We start from the raw sequence: 18,307 nt of genomic DNA, 5'->3' as shown, positions 1-18,307 counted from the left end.
TTCCCAAATTCAAGTGTCTTATCTCTGTTTCTGTGTTGCAGAAGAATTCTGGGTTAAGAAATTCAGATAAAGCCAGAGACAATTTTTAAAAACTGAAAGAAAATGCTTCTTATTTTTTATCAGAGAAGAACATTTCTGCTCCATTCAGAAAAGGCAACAGTACTATGCAAGGGTAAATTAGATGCAACTATGAAACATGCCTGAATCCTTTGCTGTCTATGGATTGAGGATGGGTAGGGAAGAAATACTAGAAGAAAAACTGATGAATAGAATAAGTCATATTTGGAGAGTTTCTCATCTCTGGCACATTACCTTCTCCTCATCTCTTCGAAGTGCCCTTGTTAAAAAGAATTTGAAACTTCCTTTCCCCAGAGACTTAGATTATAATTTATTACTTATCTGTTATCTACATTTTATTTTCTAGAAGAATAAACCTACATCAACCTGACAGTTGTGCTGAATGGCAATGGTTTATGGACCAAGTAATTTATTTATTGTAACTACGACCACATGTTTTAACCTGCTACAAAATCATGAAATACTTCCCATCAATAGTCAGTCCAAGTTAGATTTCTATACTGAATGGCTTAATGTGAACGTACAGCATTTCTGTACTTCAAACAAACAGTGCGAGGATGTAAACAGCAGTTAAATGTATTCATGCCTTATTAGACACAGCTGCACAAATGGGCTGTCATATTTCATTAGAAAATACCATACAAGTTTTACGTGTGCACAGTACCCTTCATTTCTGCAGGCAACACCACTACTTTAAATTACAGAACACTTGCAGAACCACATGCTATCTCTTTTAAGGGCACACAAAGACAAACCATCTGGGATGAGGTGGTGCAAGGGAGACATCCCAAAGGAAATTTAATTTTTTCTCCCATGCCTACCACATTTTTATTTAACAAAGCATTTTTATTAAATAGACAAAAGAGCAAACAGAGACTAAATGCTACAGAAGATTCAGAGTAGGGAATGTAGGTAATTTCTAGGTATGGAGCAAATACTTCCTTCTGCTTTTTAGAGGAAGGTGGGATACAAATGAGAATCAAGTAGTCTTGTTACAGCCCTGTTAAATGCACTTTTGTCAGGTCTGTGGTATGCTGACTTTAATGTTCTTCTGCTCAAATATGGTGCCATGGGGTGAAATAGGGAGGTTTCTGAAGAGGCATCTTTTTAGACTGGGAGAGTCCCTAAAGGAACCTCATGGCAATGTAAGGTAACTTAGCTGAAGGGATAGGAACTGGAGAAAACCTAAAGAAAGACAACCCCTAGAGGAAAATCTCTTTTCATTTCCCAAGAAAACTCATGCTTGGCAGTAAGTACTACACAGGCAGTGGCAAGCCAGATTTGATTAAAAAAATTATTCTCCATTACCTGCTGCAAAGGTAAAATTCCTCTAGTGTTTTGCTGGCCAGATCAGCATGCTGCTTTCAAACATGACTTGATTTTCTAGCCTAGAGAAGGAGAGCTGAGCCTGCCTTCTTTGCTGGAAATGAGCAAACAATAGCAAGCAAGTCTATATATATAGACAATTATGTTACAATTTATAATGAACAAAAATCTACTATGGCTCCACAGTTAGACCAGCCACAGTCAGTTTGTTGTGTACCAGTGTCTTATGTAGATTCCTTTGGGGGTGGGGTTTTCATTGAAAACAACAGAGTTTTGCGAGTTCTCCAACACACTGCCAGTTCCACTTCACCACATAAAAGACAAAATCTTAAGTCAGAAAAAGAAGTTAAATCCTAGACCACCCTGATCTCAGCTGGCCTGAAAGCTCAGAAAATTAACACCACCTTGTTTTCCACCAAATAAGCAAAATCAAATTAAAGAATATACTTGTTTTCCTACTGAAAGCGCACCTCTGTCTGTGCATGCTCCATGTGCTTAGAAATATCTGATCCAAGGAAGTGGGGGGGGCCTGTTGAAAGTTAATATAACTCATTAAGGTGGGGAGACAAACAGTGGCAACCCCACTGTTAATTTTGGATATTGCCCACAGCAAAGTTTTCCACTAGTTTTCAACTGTGTTGTTTCTCTGCTTTCTCCTTGCCAGTCTGTAGGAAATAATCAAGTATATCCTCCAAAGGAAGGAAAACCAAACTGACAGACTAATATAATCACACTCAAACCCACATATATAGTGCTGGCACTATCAAACTGGTTTGCAGATAAGAGATTTGACAGGTGATTACTGCCTTTGAGCTAAGAAACACTATGATAAGCAGTTCCTATGAATAAAGCTCTCAGTATACACTGTGCTTTGTGGTGTTGTCATGGTTTGAGCGTGTTGACTTCATTATGATTACAACAGTATCTGTTGGGAGGGAGGACACAGGGGCTGCAAAAATAAGGCAATGCTCATTTCCTTAAAGACTACAGTATAGTTAGTGAAAGCACAAAAAATCCAAAGGTAAACACAGTTTGCCTCTAAAAAGGGGGCAGTATCCAATTACAATTATTAGCTAAGCAATCCTACATGTCATCTCAAAGTAAACCCCTTGCCTTTCTAACCTAGCCTATGACAAGCTGAGTGAACCATTTTGACTGAAAGCATTAAAAAAAAAAGTACACCAAACAAGTATTTCTATCAAATAACTATGAACAGCATAGTGAATGAAATTGATACAAAATAAAATGCTAGAATACAAAAGGAGCTGTCTGCTTCACCATCTCTATTCAAATATGACTTTGCCTGCCAGAAACACTCAATTAACATCAAATTGATGAGCTTATTAGCAGACTTAACACCACAAAAACACACTTGATTCAGTATTCAGCAAAACCTTGATAATTAACTTGTCCATCAGGAGGCTGATGAATGGGCATTGCTAATGGGATTTCTGTAGTTAAGAAGCAACAAGATGAACTGAAGGAATCTGCAGTCTTATACTGCTTACAGTATAAGACCACAAAGCAACATCTTAAAAGGCACTGCTTACAAGTCCCTGCCTTCCAATACAAAAGATGCTGCTGCCTAGAGTTCTTGACTCCTCCACTTTGTTGGATCCAAAATAATGCATGCCATTTTTCTGTGGGTTAATAAGCCATGACACTTGTCAAGTCTATTGGAGACAATTTCCACGTAGGGAAAGTGCTTTTTAAAACACATTTCATGTATGACAGCCTATCCTGTGCAAGTAAAACCAGAAAGAAGCAAGATAATTTTTTTTTTTGTGAGAGTGGTACCAATCTCCTTAAGAAGCAGACACTGGAAACCAGACCCTGCATCTAAAGGAAACCAGGTATTAGGCAACCCTTATCACTGGAGCACTGTGTGGAGCAAAGCAAGGACTTACTGGGAGTACATGCAACAGAAGCTTTAGCTCTTGGAGCACAATTATCAGTGAAAGAATAAATGATGATTTATTCAGTATTATAAATACTGTGTCTCCTCACTACTCTTCTACATACACTGGCAGGGGTTGTGGGCACCTACCTTTTGGCACAGTTAATATCAACTCTGTCAAAAAGTAAGGAGTTAATGTTACATTTTAAGGAGGAAAGTCACAGAGGAGAAAGAATGGCAAGTGACAGGTAGGGCCATAGCTCTGCACAGGGATTCCCAGACTGGTGAAGGACTCTGGGTTTCACTGACGGCAGTGTTCATATGACACTGGGAGTAATGCTGTGATTCTGCAGCATGGCTTAACTAGATAGCAGCTGCCATGTAACCACAACATGTTATCTAAAAACCTGGCAAGGAAAAGGTATTAATTGCGTAAACCTCTAACAAAAAAAGTACATTTGTGTAGAGGGGATGATAGTAGTTTTCTGCTTTCCCCCCGCAAGAGCTGGCTCCTATTACAATAATTTATACATTGAGATTCTTTTATTTTACAAGAAGCATTTTGAATTTGTATATAGAACATTAATTTAACAGTTCCAATTGATTTAATATGTTTAGCCTCTTCCCACAAGGCTTTAAAAGGTTTACAGAAGTTGACATTTGTTCATGTAAGAAAGATATTTCTTCATTTAGTGCTCATTTTAGAGGTTCTAGGTGACCTGTGTCTGGATACAAAATATTAGCCCTTTCACAGGGTGAGGGAGGGAGATCTTTGTGTTTTAAATGAGAGCCATAATGGCAATACTTGGCAATTTTCAGATCAAATGCAAACACATTTCTTTGACAAGAATATTGAAAGATATAATGATATGGTAACTCATTATTGAAAGATATAATGATATAATGAAGTGGTAACACTTGAAATATTTTAACCCCTTGTCAGCCAGAGTTAGAAAAACTTCAAATAGTTTTCCTTCAACAGATGAATAAACTGTCAATAAAGACAGCTTCTGTTAATTCTCAAAGCATTTATTTAATGTTAAAACAATCCTTACCTGCATCTTATTTGTACTTTTAAAGTAGTCTGAGCAAGAGCATTCTACATAAAGGAAACTATTTCAACTGGAAGAAATCTATATATACATATAGAATAAAATAATTTATACATGTATATATACACATGTACACATCTTTCTTCCTGAGCAAAACCACTTGGAATGCCTTAATCCTGGCATGTCAAGCTAGGAAATGGCCCATAACTAAGCTCCTTAAGCCCATGGAATATGGATTGTAGCCAACAAGCTCCTTCTCTATGGAGTGTCATAGATGGTGACACAAAACCAAAGACACTCAAAAGAGCTCATCACTTCCTCAAACTTAGTTCACTCTTTTACCTGTATTGCTGTAGTACCAAGATGCCTCCAGCAGTTTAGGGCTCTGCTTTATAGAAATGTTTAAGAAACACATAAACACATCTGAAGTCCAGTTAAAAACAAGGTAGCATGAGCATAAGAGGCACTGAACAAGCAAAAGGAATGAACTGAGACCATATGAGGTGTCAAGATACTTCAGGGCTTGTATACCAGTTTTTATGAAAGGCCATGAAATTTACTATAAATTTAATGTAGAATAAATACTTAAGAAGTTTAAAATATTGTGTGTGTAAGGGAAGAATCCAAATGGATTTGCATGTAGCGGAGTTGACTGCAGTGAAAATGCAGCAAGTCTAACAAATAGATGGCTAATTAAGAACTAACAGTAAATAATTTGGAAGCTTAATTGATACATGACTATTTTCACTTCATGAACAAATTACATTTGATTGTTTAGTTGTGTAAGACAGAATGTGTATCAGTGTCCAAACTACAATTTCATCCAAAAGATACCAAATTCCAGAGAATGACCTTTGCAACCACCATGGTATCATGCAAGACTCCCACCAAGACAATTCATTCCATATGTAGCTTTATGTTGAAAAGTAACTGAGCTAATTTCAAGATTTATTTTTAAAATGTAAAATCTCTAATTGTTGGCAGCTAACACTATGGGTCTTCTTTCCAAATACTGTTGCAATATCACTTCTGAAGAGATTAACTAAACAGCATTGTAGGCCACCAAAAAGATAATTTATTGCACTGAACTGAGCTATGTAATTATAAATTACACATAGAAAAAAAGCAATATAAATAATAACAACAAGGAATGTCACTGATCTTAATCTAGTCTTTGTAGAAGTGAAGGACTCTGAACATCTGACTTATTAATTATTCTTGCAGAGCAAGAACTACAAAAGCTTTTTTATTTTCTAACTGCTTGCTTCAGCAGACTGAAGCCCATGCTTAAGCTCTTGGTATACACCAGTTAAGAGTCAATAAATGTTACCTAGTGACTACTGTATCCTGTAGAAAAGCTGAACAGCCTGAAAACTACATTGAGTTCTAAGCAGGGAAAACTTGTAAGCTGTCTTAAGAGTTTCCAAATTTATTGGCAAAGGATTCTATGCAGGCATGCGTGTGTGAGGAACGCCTAACCTATTATGTGCAAATAAATAATAATGTCACCCTTCATTAAGTAATGAGTTGTGTACCTTACATTTGTAAAAATGGTAAAGAATCACAGCACAAGATGACGTGGTTACTGACACCCTAGCTATTAAATCTTGCTACTGAAACATTAACTACAATATAAAATACTCAGCAGTATTGTGATTTTTCCACTTTTTCTTTTTCGGAGTTTGAACGCTAATATTCATAAGAGAATGATGTCATTGATTAAACTCATAACCACTTTCTGCCAAAAGGAAAATAAACACATTGGGATGACATCTGGCATTAAGTCTCTGTTTCCTTAAAAACATGTTTATACTTTCTGTTTCTCAAGACACCAAGGACAGCAATAAAATCTGTATTCTGACGAATTTTACAGCACCAAATTAGTACTAATTAATACTTGGAATTTTAAACAAGAAAATACTATATTGTCAAGAACTCTCCACCTAAGTGTATGTATACAGCTTCCACCACCAAAGTATTTGACCTATTTGTATTACTACTAGGAGTGACTAAAAATTCCAGTTGCTTTTGCTAAAATATTATTGTTCTCTTTTTTATGGTACCTGAAAGGATTTTTAGTCAGATAGGCATAATAAGGGTCGTTATATCCACTGATCTATAGGATGAAACTGAATATGGTGAATAGGTTGACGATTTTTTGTTATAGATTGATTTTGTGAATTTGTTTGGTTTATGGGTTTTTGTGGTATTGTTAACAATGAATTTAATTCATATTACTCTTGAAATTATGTGACATTAATCAGCATCACAAAACAAAATTTTGACAGTTCAGAGATCCAATGGTAGCATCATGGTTTTTACATCAATGCTGAAGCTGTCTAATTTCCCAGGAAATTGTGAAATGAAGGACAGCAGGTACAAAAACTGTGTGGCACAAAAAATCTCAAGAAGCAAAATTTCCCTCTCCAACCCTATAATACCAATGAATTTAATAATCTTTCAGATACACTTATTTTTGTCAATCCAGCTATTCTAAGACAACAATGCTGGTACATTTGCAGTTTTAGAAGGAAGTTTACCCCAGACATCTTAAAAAAGAAGAGAATGTCCTCATCCTAAAGAAGAAAGACAGTTGCCTCTTTTGGGAAGGATCACTGAAAAAAATCCTAATCTTGGAGTTTAAATGGTGGGGGTTAATAAAATAGACTCCTACTCAGTATGACAAGTACTTTACTCTTAAATCTTGAGAATAAGTTATGCCAGAAGGACTCAGCAAATTCTAAGAGGTAACACCCAACCTTGGCAATTTTAGAGTAGTGCCATTCAAAGAGGAACAACACTTTCCCTTGGGGCACATCATGGTCCTAATCAAACTATGTGCTGGGTACTTTTAAACTGAATTTGGAGGCAAAAATCCCTGCTCAGTAAATATATGAATAGTATATGTTAAAAGCATCAAGTTTTTTTTCTCTCACAGTGTCACATTTTGTTTACCCTGGAGACAGCTCCTCCTGTGCTTTTGTATTTCATGGGCCCATACTTCTTAATAAGCTTGCAATAAAGACATATATTTTAGAGGAACAGGGAATATAGCTAAAAAGTATGGAGTGGCAACAATCTTCCTTACTTTGTTACCTCCCTGAATATTAAATCTTCACTTGCAGGGAAACAAGGCAGTCACATGAGGAATACTGGAGAGTTACAGGCTGTGTGGTGCATGCAGCATTTGGTCTCTGTTCCCTTTCCAAATTATCAGTTTTACAGATGGTCAGAATGAGAAAAAAATAAAAATAGGATCTCAAGAGAAGAAAAATACAATGGGGCAGGATATCTCCTAGGTAATCAGGACAAACTGTTTCAATTCACACAGCATTTAAAACTCCTCAGTAGTGAAAGTTCTGTCATGTGCAGAGGTAGAGAAGTAGAACACAGAGAAAACTTATGATTGACAAAATGAATAATTTTGATGCATTATTCTTAGATCATGATCCTCTTTCCTTTGAGGTCAACACCACGATTCCCTTGAAATCTAATTTCACTCTCAAACTATTCATCCATCCCAGTAAAGGAGAGAACAACACTGTGCTAAGTATGCAGCTGCACTTTTAGCAGACCTTCAATCAAAACCAAACTTCCTTGATGCAGATGTAAAAAATTTAATGAGCCAACATAAGTCTGGAAAATGTAGAGATTTTAGTTATGAAAAAATAGTAAAGTGGGCTGTTTTGACCTCTAGCAGACCATTTTTGAACTGAGTACTTACAACTGAAAAGGGAAAATCAAGGAGTACAGAGAAAAAGAAAAAAACCAAAAAGGTTATTCAGTGTAATAGTTAGGCTAAAGGTTTCTTATTAACAATGTGGAGTTTTTCTGAAAAGCATGTGGGTTTTTTTCTGAAATAGACTTAGCAGAGAATCATGAGAGCCATCAGAGAGACAGTAAAAACAGAAATTCCAACACTGCAGATTTATTTTTTTGGGAAATCTGAGATTCTAACATCAACTGTTTTTACTGCATTATCTCCTTTAACATCAGCTGGAGTCTGACATGCATCCATCAGCAGAAAATCTAGAATTCCTACATTGTCAGAACCTAACAATATTAGTCCCAGGAGATCTTTTACAAACAGCTGTCTTCCATGTTGTTCCAATACACAATAGAAACAATACTACTTTCATGTTAAAACAAGTACTTTTTATTGAGGATTCTTTAAGATTTATTATTTTAAACTATATGAAACATAAGAAATATGCTAAAGAATTTCTCAGTAGTACTGCTGAAATAAACTAGCACAGCACCAACTTTAGTGCAGTGCACTATGTACCAACAAAAATGTCCTGGATGATTTTTTTAAAATAAAAATATCTCGAATATCTTCTGGGTCTCAACACTTTGCTCTCCCTACAAACCCCTGTAAACAGTTCAAAGACAGGCCATGCACTCAGAAGCAGATAATGCATGTCAGATTCTGTCTTCAAAATAGTCTATATAATTCAAAATAACTGTTGTTCGAACTACTGAAAACAAGTATGTGCTTAAGGAACAGTTTGAAATGCTAGCCTAGAAAGTTTGCTTTGGCTTACACAGTTTACCTTAATATGATGGGTGGAAGGCAGAGGGTATAATCCAAAGCCACCTACGATTATGAGAGTGCTTGTTAAACATTTCTTTTTCATGAAATATATAGTTTGGTTGTTCCTTACCTCTGTTTTCTCATTCCCTGCTGATTTACTGCATGGCTTTTATAGAGGCAGCTGTCTGTTGTTGTGAAAACAATGCTGAGCTTGCAGCTTTATTTTAATTCTAAAGCTGAACTGGTTTTAAGATGGAACTTAGCCAGCCTCTGAAAAGAGCTATGTGACATGACTCACTGTGGGAAAGAGAAGGGGACTATGGGCTGTCAGTCTCATCCTCTACAGAAAACCTAAAGAATGGCTAGAATGAGTTCTTTTACCTAAGGTGTGAGTTTTTCCTTTTTTTTAATGAAAAAGTTGCCTATGATACTCAAAAATATTTCAGTCTTACCAAGAGACAATAGTTTTGAAAGTGAATTTAGACAAGAGCTTGCTAATATATAAGTTTTGCAGTTTTTTGCTTTTCAAACCTTGCAGGAAGCCATTGACTACAAAGCTATGAAGTATGGGCATATTCTTCTTGAAGGACCAGGGACTGTAGCCTGCTGCCAGAGATGATGAGGAGAATCAAACTGGTTGGTTGTTCTAGACATCTGATTTTTACAGAAGTCTCTGGTTTTCAGTCATTTAAAGCTGACTCATTAACTTCATTGGGAGTTTGCTGATCAAGACATGCCTCTTGTTTGGGTTTCAGAAGATGGTTAAAACAATAAATAGTACAGGAAGAAAAGTTTTGAGCTTTCTGTGAACTTCAACAGAAATTAGCTTTACTAGGTTCTTAGAAAAAGCTGCTTCTTTGTTTGGTACATCTCCAGAGGTTAGGAGGATAAAGTTCAAAATACCACTAACTCTTAATTTCCTGAAAGCAATCTAAACGTGATAGAAAATGGTATGTAAATAATACTGTGGTTACAAACAGGATGCCATAAAAAATGTCTTGGTGGGAAAAACTGAGCGTAGATGACAGTTTTGAACAAGAGAAACCTCACTCTCTTGGTGTGTAGAATTTCCAACTCAGAAAATTACACAAGTTTTACACTTACATAGTAACAAACTCCTCTCTGCATTTGATTCAGCATGTTACCTCAAGAAGCATATAATGATAATGGTACACCTTTACCAGTGCCTACTCTTTTGTTTATATAATTTCTTAGACACAGCTATAAAAGTATAAATATGAGGATTCCCATTCCTTTCACCCATTTGGTAATAAGGAACAGCTCCTTAGTAAGAGATCCTATCACACTTCTTCCTAAACAAATACAAGCTACAGAATGCAATGAAAATATCAAACCATTAAACATAATGTTTACCTGCAGAAGTAATCGCTCAAAGGCAAGGAAATTGTCCCATTTGGAAGTCTGGGGGTGTTTCAAAGTCTGGACTGTGGCCAGCACAAGCTGTAGAAGACCACAGTGGTTCTCCAAAGCTTTGAGATTGTTTCGGAAAAGCTGTATGTATGAGCTGAGCTGTTCAGGGGTGACTCTGCCTGTAGAAAGAAAAACAGGACACAGCATTCAGTGGAGACAAATGCAAAACTAAATTTTTTAAATTATTGTGAAAAGGTTATAGAGAACTTTAGAGGCCTCTCCACTATGGGTCTGATCTTAGCTTTGCTGCAATCACTGGGAGCTTCAGCTGCAGCAACAGGTCCAGGACAAAGACTTACATCATCCATGAATTGTGCCTTGAGATATGTAATATGGCAGGTTTTTAACAATGTGAACAGATGATGACATTAAGGGTAATACTTTTGTTTTCAGACAAAAAGGGACATTCATTTCAGCTAGGGAAATAATACTTGATGACTACTTCTACACAATCTTTCTGTTTTTACCAGAAGTCCAATGGGAATTTACAAGTCTTTTACGTTACAGCAAATTCAAATCTTCTCACCACTTCCTGAGGGCACATTTTTTGATTAGTCTTGACTCAAGAAACAGATATAATGTTAGTGACACAAGGAACTGACTTTTGGAGCTATTCTTGGAAGGGACGCTTCCCAGGTGTGACCCTTCAGTTTCTGACATGCAGTAACCACAGCATGATTTCACCAGCTGTTTGAAAATAAACAATGCCCACACACAGTCCTGTAGATCTCTTCTTCTTAGAAGAGCATGAGGGGCACCATTTGGGCCAGATGAACACTATAGGATTAGCTGTTTATCCAACATTAAAATGCCAGCTGAACTGCTCAAGCAATTTATATTTTGGAAGGGATCTCTTTCAGGAAGGAAGGCAGCTCATCTATCCCAAGAAAATCACCACAGATGGCAATTACACATGCCATCAACAGACAGGCAAAAATGGTGTCAAAACACCATCCTAGTTGCAAGTCTGGATTGCCAACCAGTTCAGGGCTGGTTCCTGGAAGCTTCTGCCAGCAACAAGTCATCTTCCTCAAGCAATCCAGACCTAAAAAGCAGGGATATATGAGATAGAGTGAGGAGGATCCTTTAACTTAAATAGGACAATCTTTAGTGCCAGGAAGACATGAGGGTGTCCTGATGCTAAGTGGTTCATAGCTTACAACACTGATCAGTTCAGTCAGAATTTTTCCATAAAGGAAAAAATCTTGTAAAACTGCCACTGTGTTTCTTCTCTGTGTTAGGTTATATCATCACTTAACAAGGCTCCCCATCTGCCTTCATCCTTTCAGTATCATATAAATGGCAAATAAATTATTCCAACAGTGAATAAATGTTGAAAGCTCTTCCTCTTAGTTTCAGTGATATCAAGGGCGGTCTTTGGAAGAGCATTTAGATTTGGGAAAGCTGCTAAATAAAGCGAAAACACACGGGCTCTTTATGTGAATTTTAATGGAAAGCATCAAACCGAAAAGTCAGCAAATTAACACACAAATCAAGCTGACACCACTCAGTAGGCCAGAGGGCTGACAAAAAGGCTTCCACGGTGAGCCCACATAGGCAAAAACAGCAACCATGGCCATGTGTGTTTTTAGACTAAACACTGGAGCTTTCAGTCTTGTTTTATTTCTTTTAAAGCTGTGTCAGGCAGATTTACACGGTGATTTGAAAATGTCAGTCCATGATGCCTTGCAGCATACCTTTGATAATGACTGCATTATTACCCAGAGCAGTCCTGATATATTGTAGCATATTCAAAATCTGATAACTTGCTTCAATTGAGAAAACGTGCAGTTGCCAGCCCTCCCCTCATATGAATCAAAAATAATAGGAGGGCTTTCAAGACTTCTGATTTCAATTAAAAAAAAAAAATCAAGAGTTTTGTTCCACATTGTTCCTTGTGAAAGCGAATCCAGATGAAGCACCAGATCAGTTTGAGAGCCATTCAGCACCATTTTAGATAAACAATCAAATTCTTTCCCACCCTCAGAATACCACCAAAAGAAAGTCCAACACATATGTAAGTACAAGGAAAGCCCTGACCTTAGCAAGTCATTAACAAAACTTATACTGGCATTAAGGAGTGCAGCATCTCATCTGTGATATTTACAATACCCATAGAACCACTCAGATCCAGGGTTTGAGAGTTCCAGCCAACTTCTACACAGCAATCTCCCTGGACAGCTGGCTGATAAATATAGTTCCAGTATTCTACTATTCCAGTAGCTAAGAAAAGGAATTTGGGAAAGTAATTGGTGGTAATCAGCAATTAGATGACTTTTCCTGAGGCCTAAATCCTCATCATCTTCCCTGCTGCTTGCTCACAGAGGGAGATTTCAGCACAACAGACTACTGCTAATCTAATTTCAGCCCTACCAGCCCTTTGGATTTTTGAAGTCCCTCTGTTGTTTCAAATTGTTTCATTGCAATGTCGCAGATAGGTCCTAAAAAATCAAGAGGAGATCTATTTCAACCACATCATGTCTTGACTTTCATTTTGTTCTCTTAAAGAATATTTCAAAGTTCCCAGGCAGAACATGGCAACTACTAGCAAAAGGACTTTAGTGCAAGTGTCTTGTCCTGCTCTCTTCTTCCTGCTCCATCTCACTCATTCACCTCTCTGAACTCTAGATCCATTCATAGTCAGAAGTCTGAGTGGGCATCAAAGCCTGACTGCGAGAAATAATTATGCTGACAAAGCACTCAATAATTTTTAAATTCCTGGATGGGGAAAGGAAAATCTTGACCCCAACCGCTGTTAAGGATTTAAAAGTACTGATAACATTTTTGAATAAATGCCAGGAATTACTTAATGTCTAAGAAATTAACTTTGCCATTAACAGTTATAAAGCAAAATGTGTGAAACAGGTATATTTGTCTCAAGCTCAGTCAACTACATTAAATCCCAAGAGAGGACTTGAAAAAATGACATCTACTAAAAGCAATATTAAAACAAAACAAAAACCAACCACACACACAAATAAAAACAACTACAAACTTCAATAACAACAACACAAATCACCCCACAAACCATTCACTTTGAAGCCTCAAGTCTCTTCACAAGTATAACAGAGAGGATAAAATCAGTAGGTAGTCACTGGGAAGTATCCCCGTGAAACCCAAAACTTAACAGAATATAGGAGGATGGGGAGCAGGTAAGAAAAACAGACTGATGATGTGTGAGAAGAAAAACAGACTGATGATGTGTGAGAACTAATTCAGCTAAAAAACAATGAATGGCTAGTTTGGCACAATTAATATATTTGTGCACTAAAGAAATAATCTTGGGAAAGAGAATGAAATAATAATGCAGGGAATGAGACTGGATATTGCAGAAACATGACAGACTAGTGACCAATCTCACTACTCAGGGACCTGTCCTATGCAAAAAACACTGAACATCAGTGTGATGAAGCAACTCTGTGTTATAGGGCTCTGATAAATGGAAGATAAAAAGTGAGACATAACAGAGACTAGACTAGCCTAGGAAAAGAGAAATATAACATTTGTGTCAAAGAAATTAGCTACTTTATTTAGCTGATATCAAGAGTGTGAAAAGCTCCAGGACAAATGTCCAAGAAAAAAAAGAATCTTACCTCACACCTAAAAATGGGATAAAATGCAAAGCACATTTATCAAAGAACATCATGTCAAATTGAGATGTAAACAATTACCAAATTAATTACAATGCAAATGGATTTATTATAGCATTAATTGTGCCATAACCATATTTGAGTGGGAAAATACTAGGATTACAATAATTGTAAGATACCTAAGAAACACCCACAAACAAAAAGTACTAGTATATTAAAAGAAAAGGTAAAATAAAGAGTGTTCTTCTTTGTACATATTTATAGTACAAATTTTAGTAACAAATAGTGCCAAAACAGGTGCTGTCAGAAGCTTGTGGAACATCATTAATATGGAGAAAGAGCAGCCAGCAGATCTGGATTGCTTTGAGTATTGGACAAATGTAAGTACGATGAAATTTATCAGTATAAAAATGATGCATTTTGAGGTTAGGGTAAGAGCTGTAAATGTGGAGTTAAAACCTGGAAATGACAGAAGGAGGAAATAATGTCTAGGCTTCTTCATTGTAAAAGAGCAGGTACAATTCCTTTCAAGTGATACAGTTGTAGTAAAAACAGAGGCCACAGGATGCCTCAATATGTAGAGGCCATAGAAATGCCTCAGTACAAAGCCTCTCCCTTCAGGACTGTGCTCTGTGCAGCTCAAATCACTCCCATTCCTGGAAGTTTAACTCAAAACCATGATGCATGCACAGAGTCACTGTAACAATTAGGATGACAGAGAACTAAAGTTAGGAAAGCAAAACAGAAATGTCTGGCTTATATGGGCTCCCTGCATCAGTTGGGAAAAAAACGAGTTCTCTTTGAATACATAAAAAATATTTACATGAAAGTTCATAAAACCAATGGGGATAAATAATACATGAATATATTTACACATTAAGACATTAAGAAACATCACTGTATCAATCAGTCTTCCAGTAGTGAAGGCAAGAGTGGAGGCAAACAAATGTAACTGGCTCTAAGGTGAGGTTTGATGAATGTCTAATGAGCAGTTGCATAAATGTTCACAGGCATAATTCAATACAAATGGCCCACTTCAATCCTTTATTCCTATGATAGTTAATTTGTAAAAATATTGGTTGAATTCCACCTCCAACTTTCAAGAATTTAGAGCAGATCCCAAAAGAACTGCAGAACAATTTTGCCTACTTTTCAATTACAGAAGGTGCTACTTGGTTTTGGGTTTGTTTTTATTAATAATTAATTGAATAAATAATTTGTTGCTAAATATGAAAACAGCAGCACTGAATATCAACATTTTCAATGTCTTACCATATCAAATATACACAGTTCATATACATGTGCAAACGATGACATGCACAATTAGCCTGAAGGGAAGAAGTATTTCTGTCACTGGCACAGCAGATTACTCAACATACTGTAGCAGAAATTACCAGCAACTGATATTAAAGGTCTGTCAAAAATCTGGGTTTGAATAGTAAAAGTAGACAGAGTGGAGCAGAAAGACCTTAGCAGTTAAACAAAAAAGTCAACTGGACAAACCACATTTGTAGATATTAAGACACAATTTACCAGTATGACTTTTTTTCCATTTGAAATTAAATCTGCAGTCTATGTAGCACAATGCAGGCATTGCTTCAAGAATATAACTATTTTTCAAGACGGATTTACTGGTAGAAGTAATTTTTTAAAATTCAGAATCCATAAATGCTTATGCATCCAATAAAAATTTATGGATGAACAAGGTGTTTAAAGAGCAAAGGTCAGAATTATCAATGTACCGTTCCAAACATCCGGGCCTTATTTTTTTCATATAACACTTACTTAATTATCTCCATAGGGACAAGGAAACAAGTAAAGAGGAAAGTACATTTTGAGACCAACTGAGTAAATCTGTGGATGCTCTTCCAAGACTTTGGGAACCGCCAAATACACACAGCTTTTAACTTTGTTCAGTTTTATGCAAGAACACAGAGCTTCACTGGCCGGAATCCTTTTGCTGAGGTCCATTTTCCACTTGAAAGAATGAAGAATAAGAAACAATCTTGGCATGCTTATGCTCACAGATGAGATTTTTCAAGTCAGTAGAGGGCTGAAGAAATCCAGATAAATTGTTTTCCTTGTCCACAGTCTAAGCAACATAGACCTATCTCTCCCAGTAGCAATGCTGGATACTTGAGAGGAATGTAGAAAGCTCTTGTACTCCACAAAGCCAACTGGGCAACTGTGCTGCTAAGGGAGCTGGATATTTGACAAACTGAGTCAGAGCAATTGAGCCGGGCAGATGTTGCCCCTTATGTCTCCTTGTTAATCTAATTTCCAGATGTTGTTATTAACTCAAAATTCTTTTGTACTTCATGGGAAGCTTCACTAACAATCTTTAACAACAAGTGCCAGGAAAATAATTCAATCACAACTTTTGTTTAGCTTACTTCAAAAGTCATCCAGCCTTTAAGCTGTTAACAAAGAAAAGAAGAACATCAACTAATCCCTAGTTCTTTGGAAAGAAGGAAAGTAGGCCAGTATGGGATGCTGTTTGGCTGGCTTCTCCAGAATAAGGCTCTGGACCTGAAGAGCTCTAAACCTTACAGCAGACTGAAAACAGATGTCTCAGGCTTATTTCTAACAGCACACACTCATCTCCCACAAACGGGAGCCCATCTGTTCTGGGGTTTATGGTCACTTGTAGGCCTCTCCCTTTTTTGTGGCAGAAACATCAGTACCCAGATAACCCCACAGTCACAGGTCTGAGTAGAAAGAGCAAGTCACCCCTAGAGCAATGCCAGGATAAGTTCCTTTTTGGAGTCTGAGCAGTCCCTGAAATACATCCCAAAGCACGCTGCCACAAGGCAGGGGCAGGCTCCTGCTGCCTGCCCCCACAGCACTGTGCCACCAAGGAAGTGCTGTGACCAGCCCTTACCGACTCCCATTCCTCTTGAAACCTTAACAACATTTGCAGAACACAGGCACTGGAGGTCAGCCACTCTGCCCTGTCTGTCATAGGCTTTTTAGTACATCTCAAGACCCTGAGAGAGGCAGAGCCTGCCACATCTCACATCTGAAGGTTTATATTGCAGCAGCTTTCATGGAGCCACAGACAATGGTGGCAACTATGCTAATGTTTAGCAAATTCTGGAATAGAGGCATATACCCAGAACAAATAAAGCTGAACTCTATTTACTACTCAGCTAGCACTTGCCATGTGAGCTTGAACATCTTACCTGATTTGGCTTCAGTCCCATCAGCTGTAGCATTGAGTTAGTTAGCCCAAAAGCAGTTTATTCTCTATCAGTAGATGTGTATGGTATCATTAAATCCTTGTTTAAACAGTGTTCCTATACAGCCCAATTATATATGGCCCAAGCCATGTGCTTGCTGTTTGAGCTTTCTCTCCTAATAGGTCTTAATCTCTTATTACAAAATGGAAACCACACTCAAATATGAGTGCCATTGACTATTCTTTTGAAATTCTTTTACATGCCTTAAAACAAATAAACCTAATCAATTAGGTGGGGCAAACCTAATCAATTAGGTGGGGCAAATAAAACTAAAGCGCTCTAAAGCAATCATCAAGATTTTTGGTTCTAAGCATCTAAATCCAGATGTCTAAATATGACCTCAGTTATGATTTATGACTCCTAGACCGTCTACAGTTTCATGTTTTCAAATACATCCTGAAGGCTTTGACAAATTTACAGTTTAGGTGTTTCAACATGAGTTGATAATTTTTTTTCTTTTCTGTCCTTCAGAACTTTGTTTTTAAATGTTCTGGCCCTTCAAATGATTGTTTCCTTCTTTGTGCACTCTACCATTCCGTTTTCTCTCTTCTGATTGTTAAATCAGTGTGCACAGAAAAGTAACAATCATATCTAGCTAGTGTCTACAATACTTCCTGATTGCCCTCCCAAATATTTAAGCAATTTTTTAAAAAAACTAACTGTGTGAATAAACAGGTGAAATCTTGTCTTCCAGAATTAAGCTTCCCAGGGGTTATCAATATTAAACTTGCAATTTAATACTGGCATACCTAAGTTTACCAAATACTCCTCAAAATCCTGAGTAAATATGCATAGGGATTGGATTTTATTACTTAGTTTTTACCACTTCCACCAAGTTAATAAATACAGAATACTAGGCAACTTCCAAACAGACAGTCTCCAGCCCTTAAAACCCAGTAACCCCTGGAAACAGTAATTCACTGTTTCTGCAAAAGGACTTGAAATCTACAAATTTGGAGGAATCATATCCAGAACACTTTAAACTTCTCACAGAAATGAATCAACTTGTTTGTCTTTAAAAAAACATTCCCAAAGGAATGTCAGGTGGCTTGTGCATGTCCTCATTTAGCCCTACGACATATGTTCTCAGACACTGAAGCACTTCATTGTGTTCTTGGCACACTGCCCCAGAGAGAAGGAGGTCATTGTTCCTCTTTGGT

The 18,307-nt window shown here is 37.1% G+C and overlaps 1 protein-coding gene across 1 annotated transcript in view; it reads right to left on the bottom strand.

Annotated features, from left to right (window-relative positions):
• The window catches only part of SCFD2 (sec1 family domain containing 2), a 186,257-nt gene that overhangs the window by 127,026 nt on the left and 40,924 nt on the right, over positions 1 to 18,307 (bottom strand). Inside the window, exon 4 of the mRNA XM_009101470.4 lies at positions 10,262 to 10,437. Within this exon, the coding sequence (XP_009099718.4) occupies positions 10,262 to 10,437 (176 nt within the window). The remainder of the gene's footprint in view (positions 1 to 10,261; positions 10,438 to 18,307) is intronic.

Source organism: Serinus canaria, chromosome 4 (assembly GCF_022539315.1).
Source record: "Serinus canaria isolate serCan28SL12 chromosome 4, serCan2020, whole genome shotgun sequence".
Lineage (NCBI taxonomy): Eukaryota > Metazoa > Chordata > Aves > Passeriformes > Fringillidae > Serinus > Serinus canaria.
Note: the sequence above shows the minus strand (reverse complement) of the source record. Positions and strands in the feature narration are given on the sequence as shown.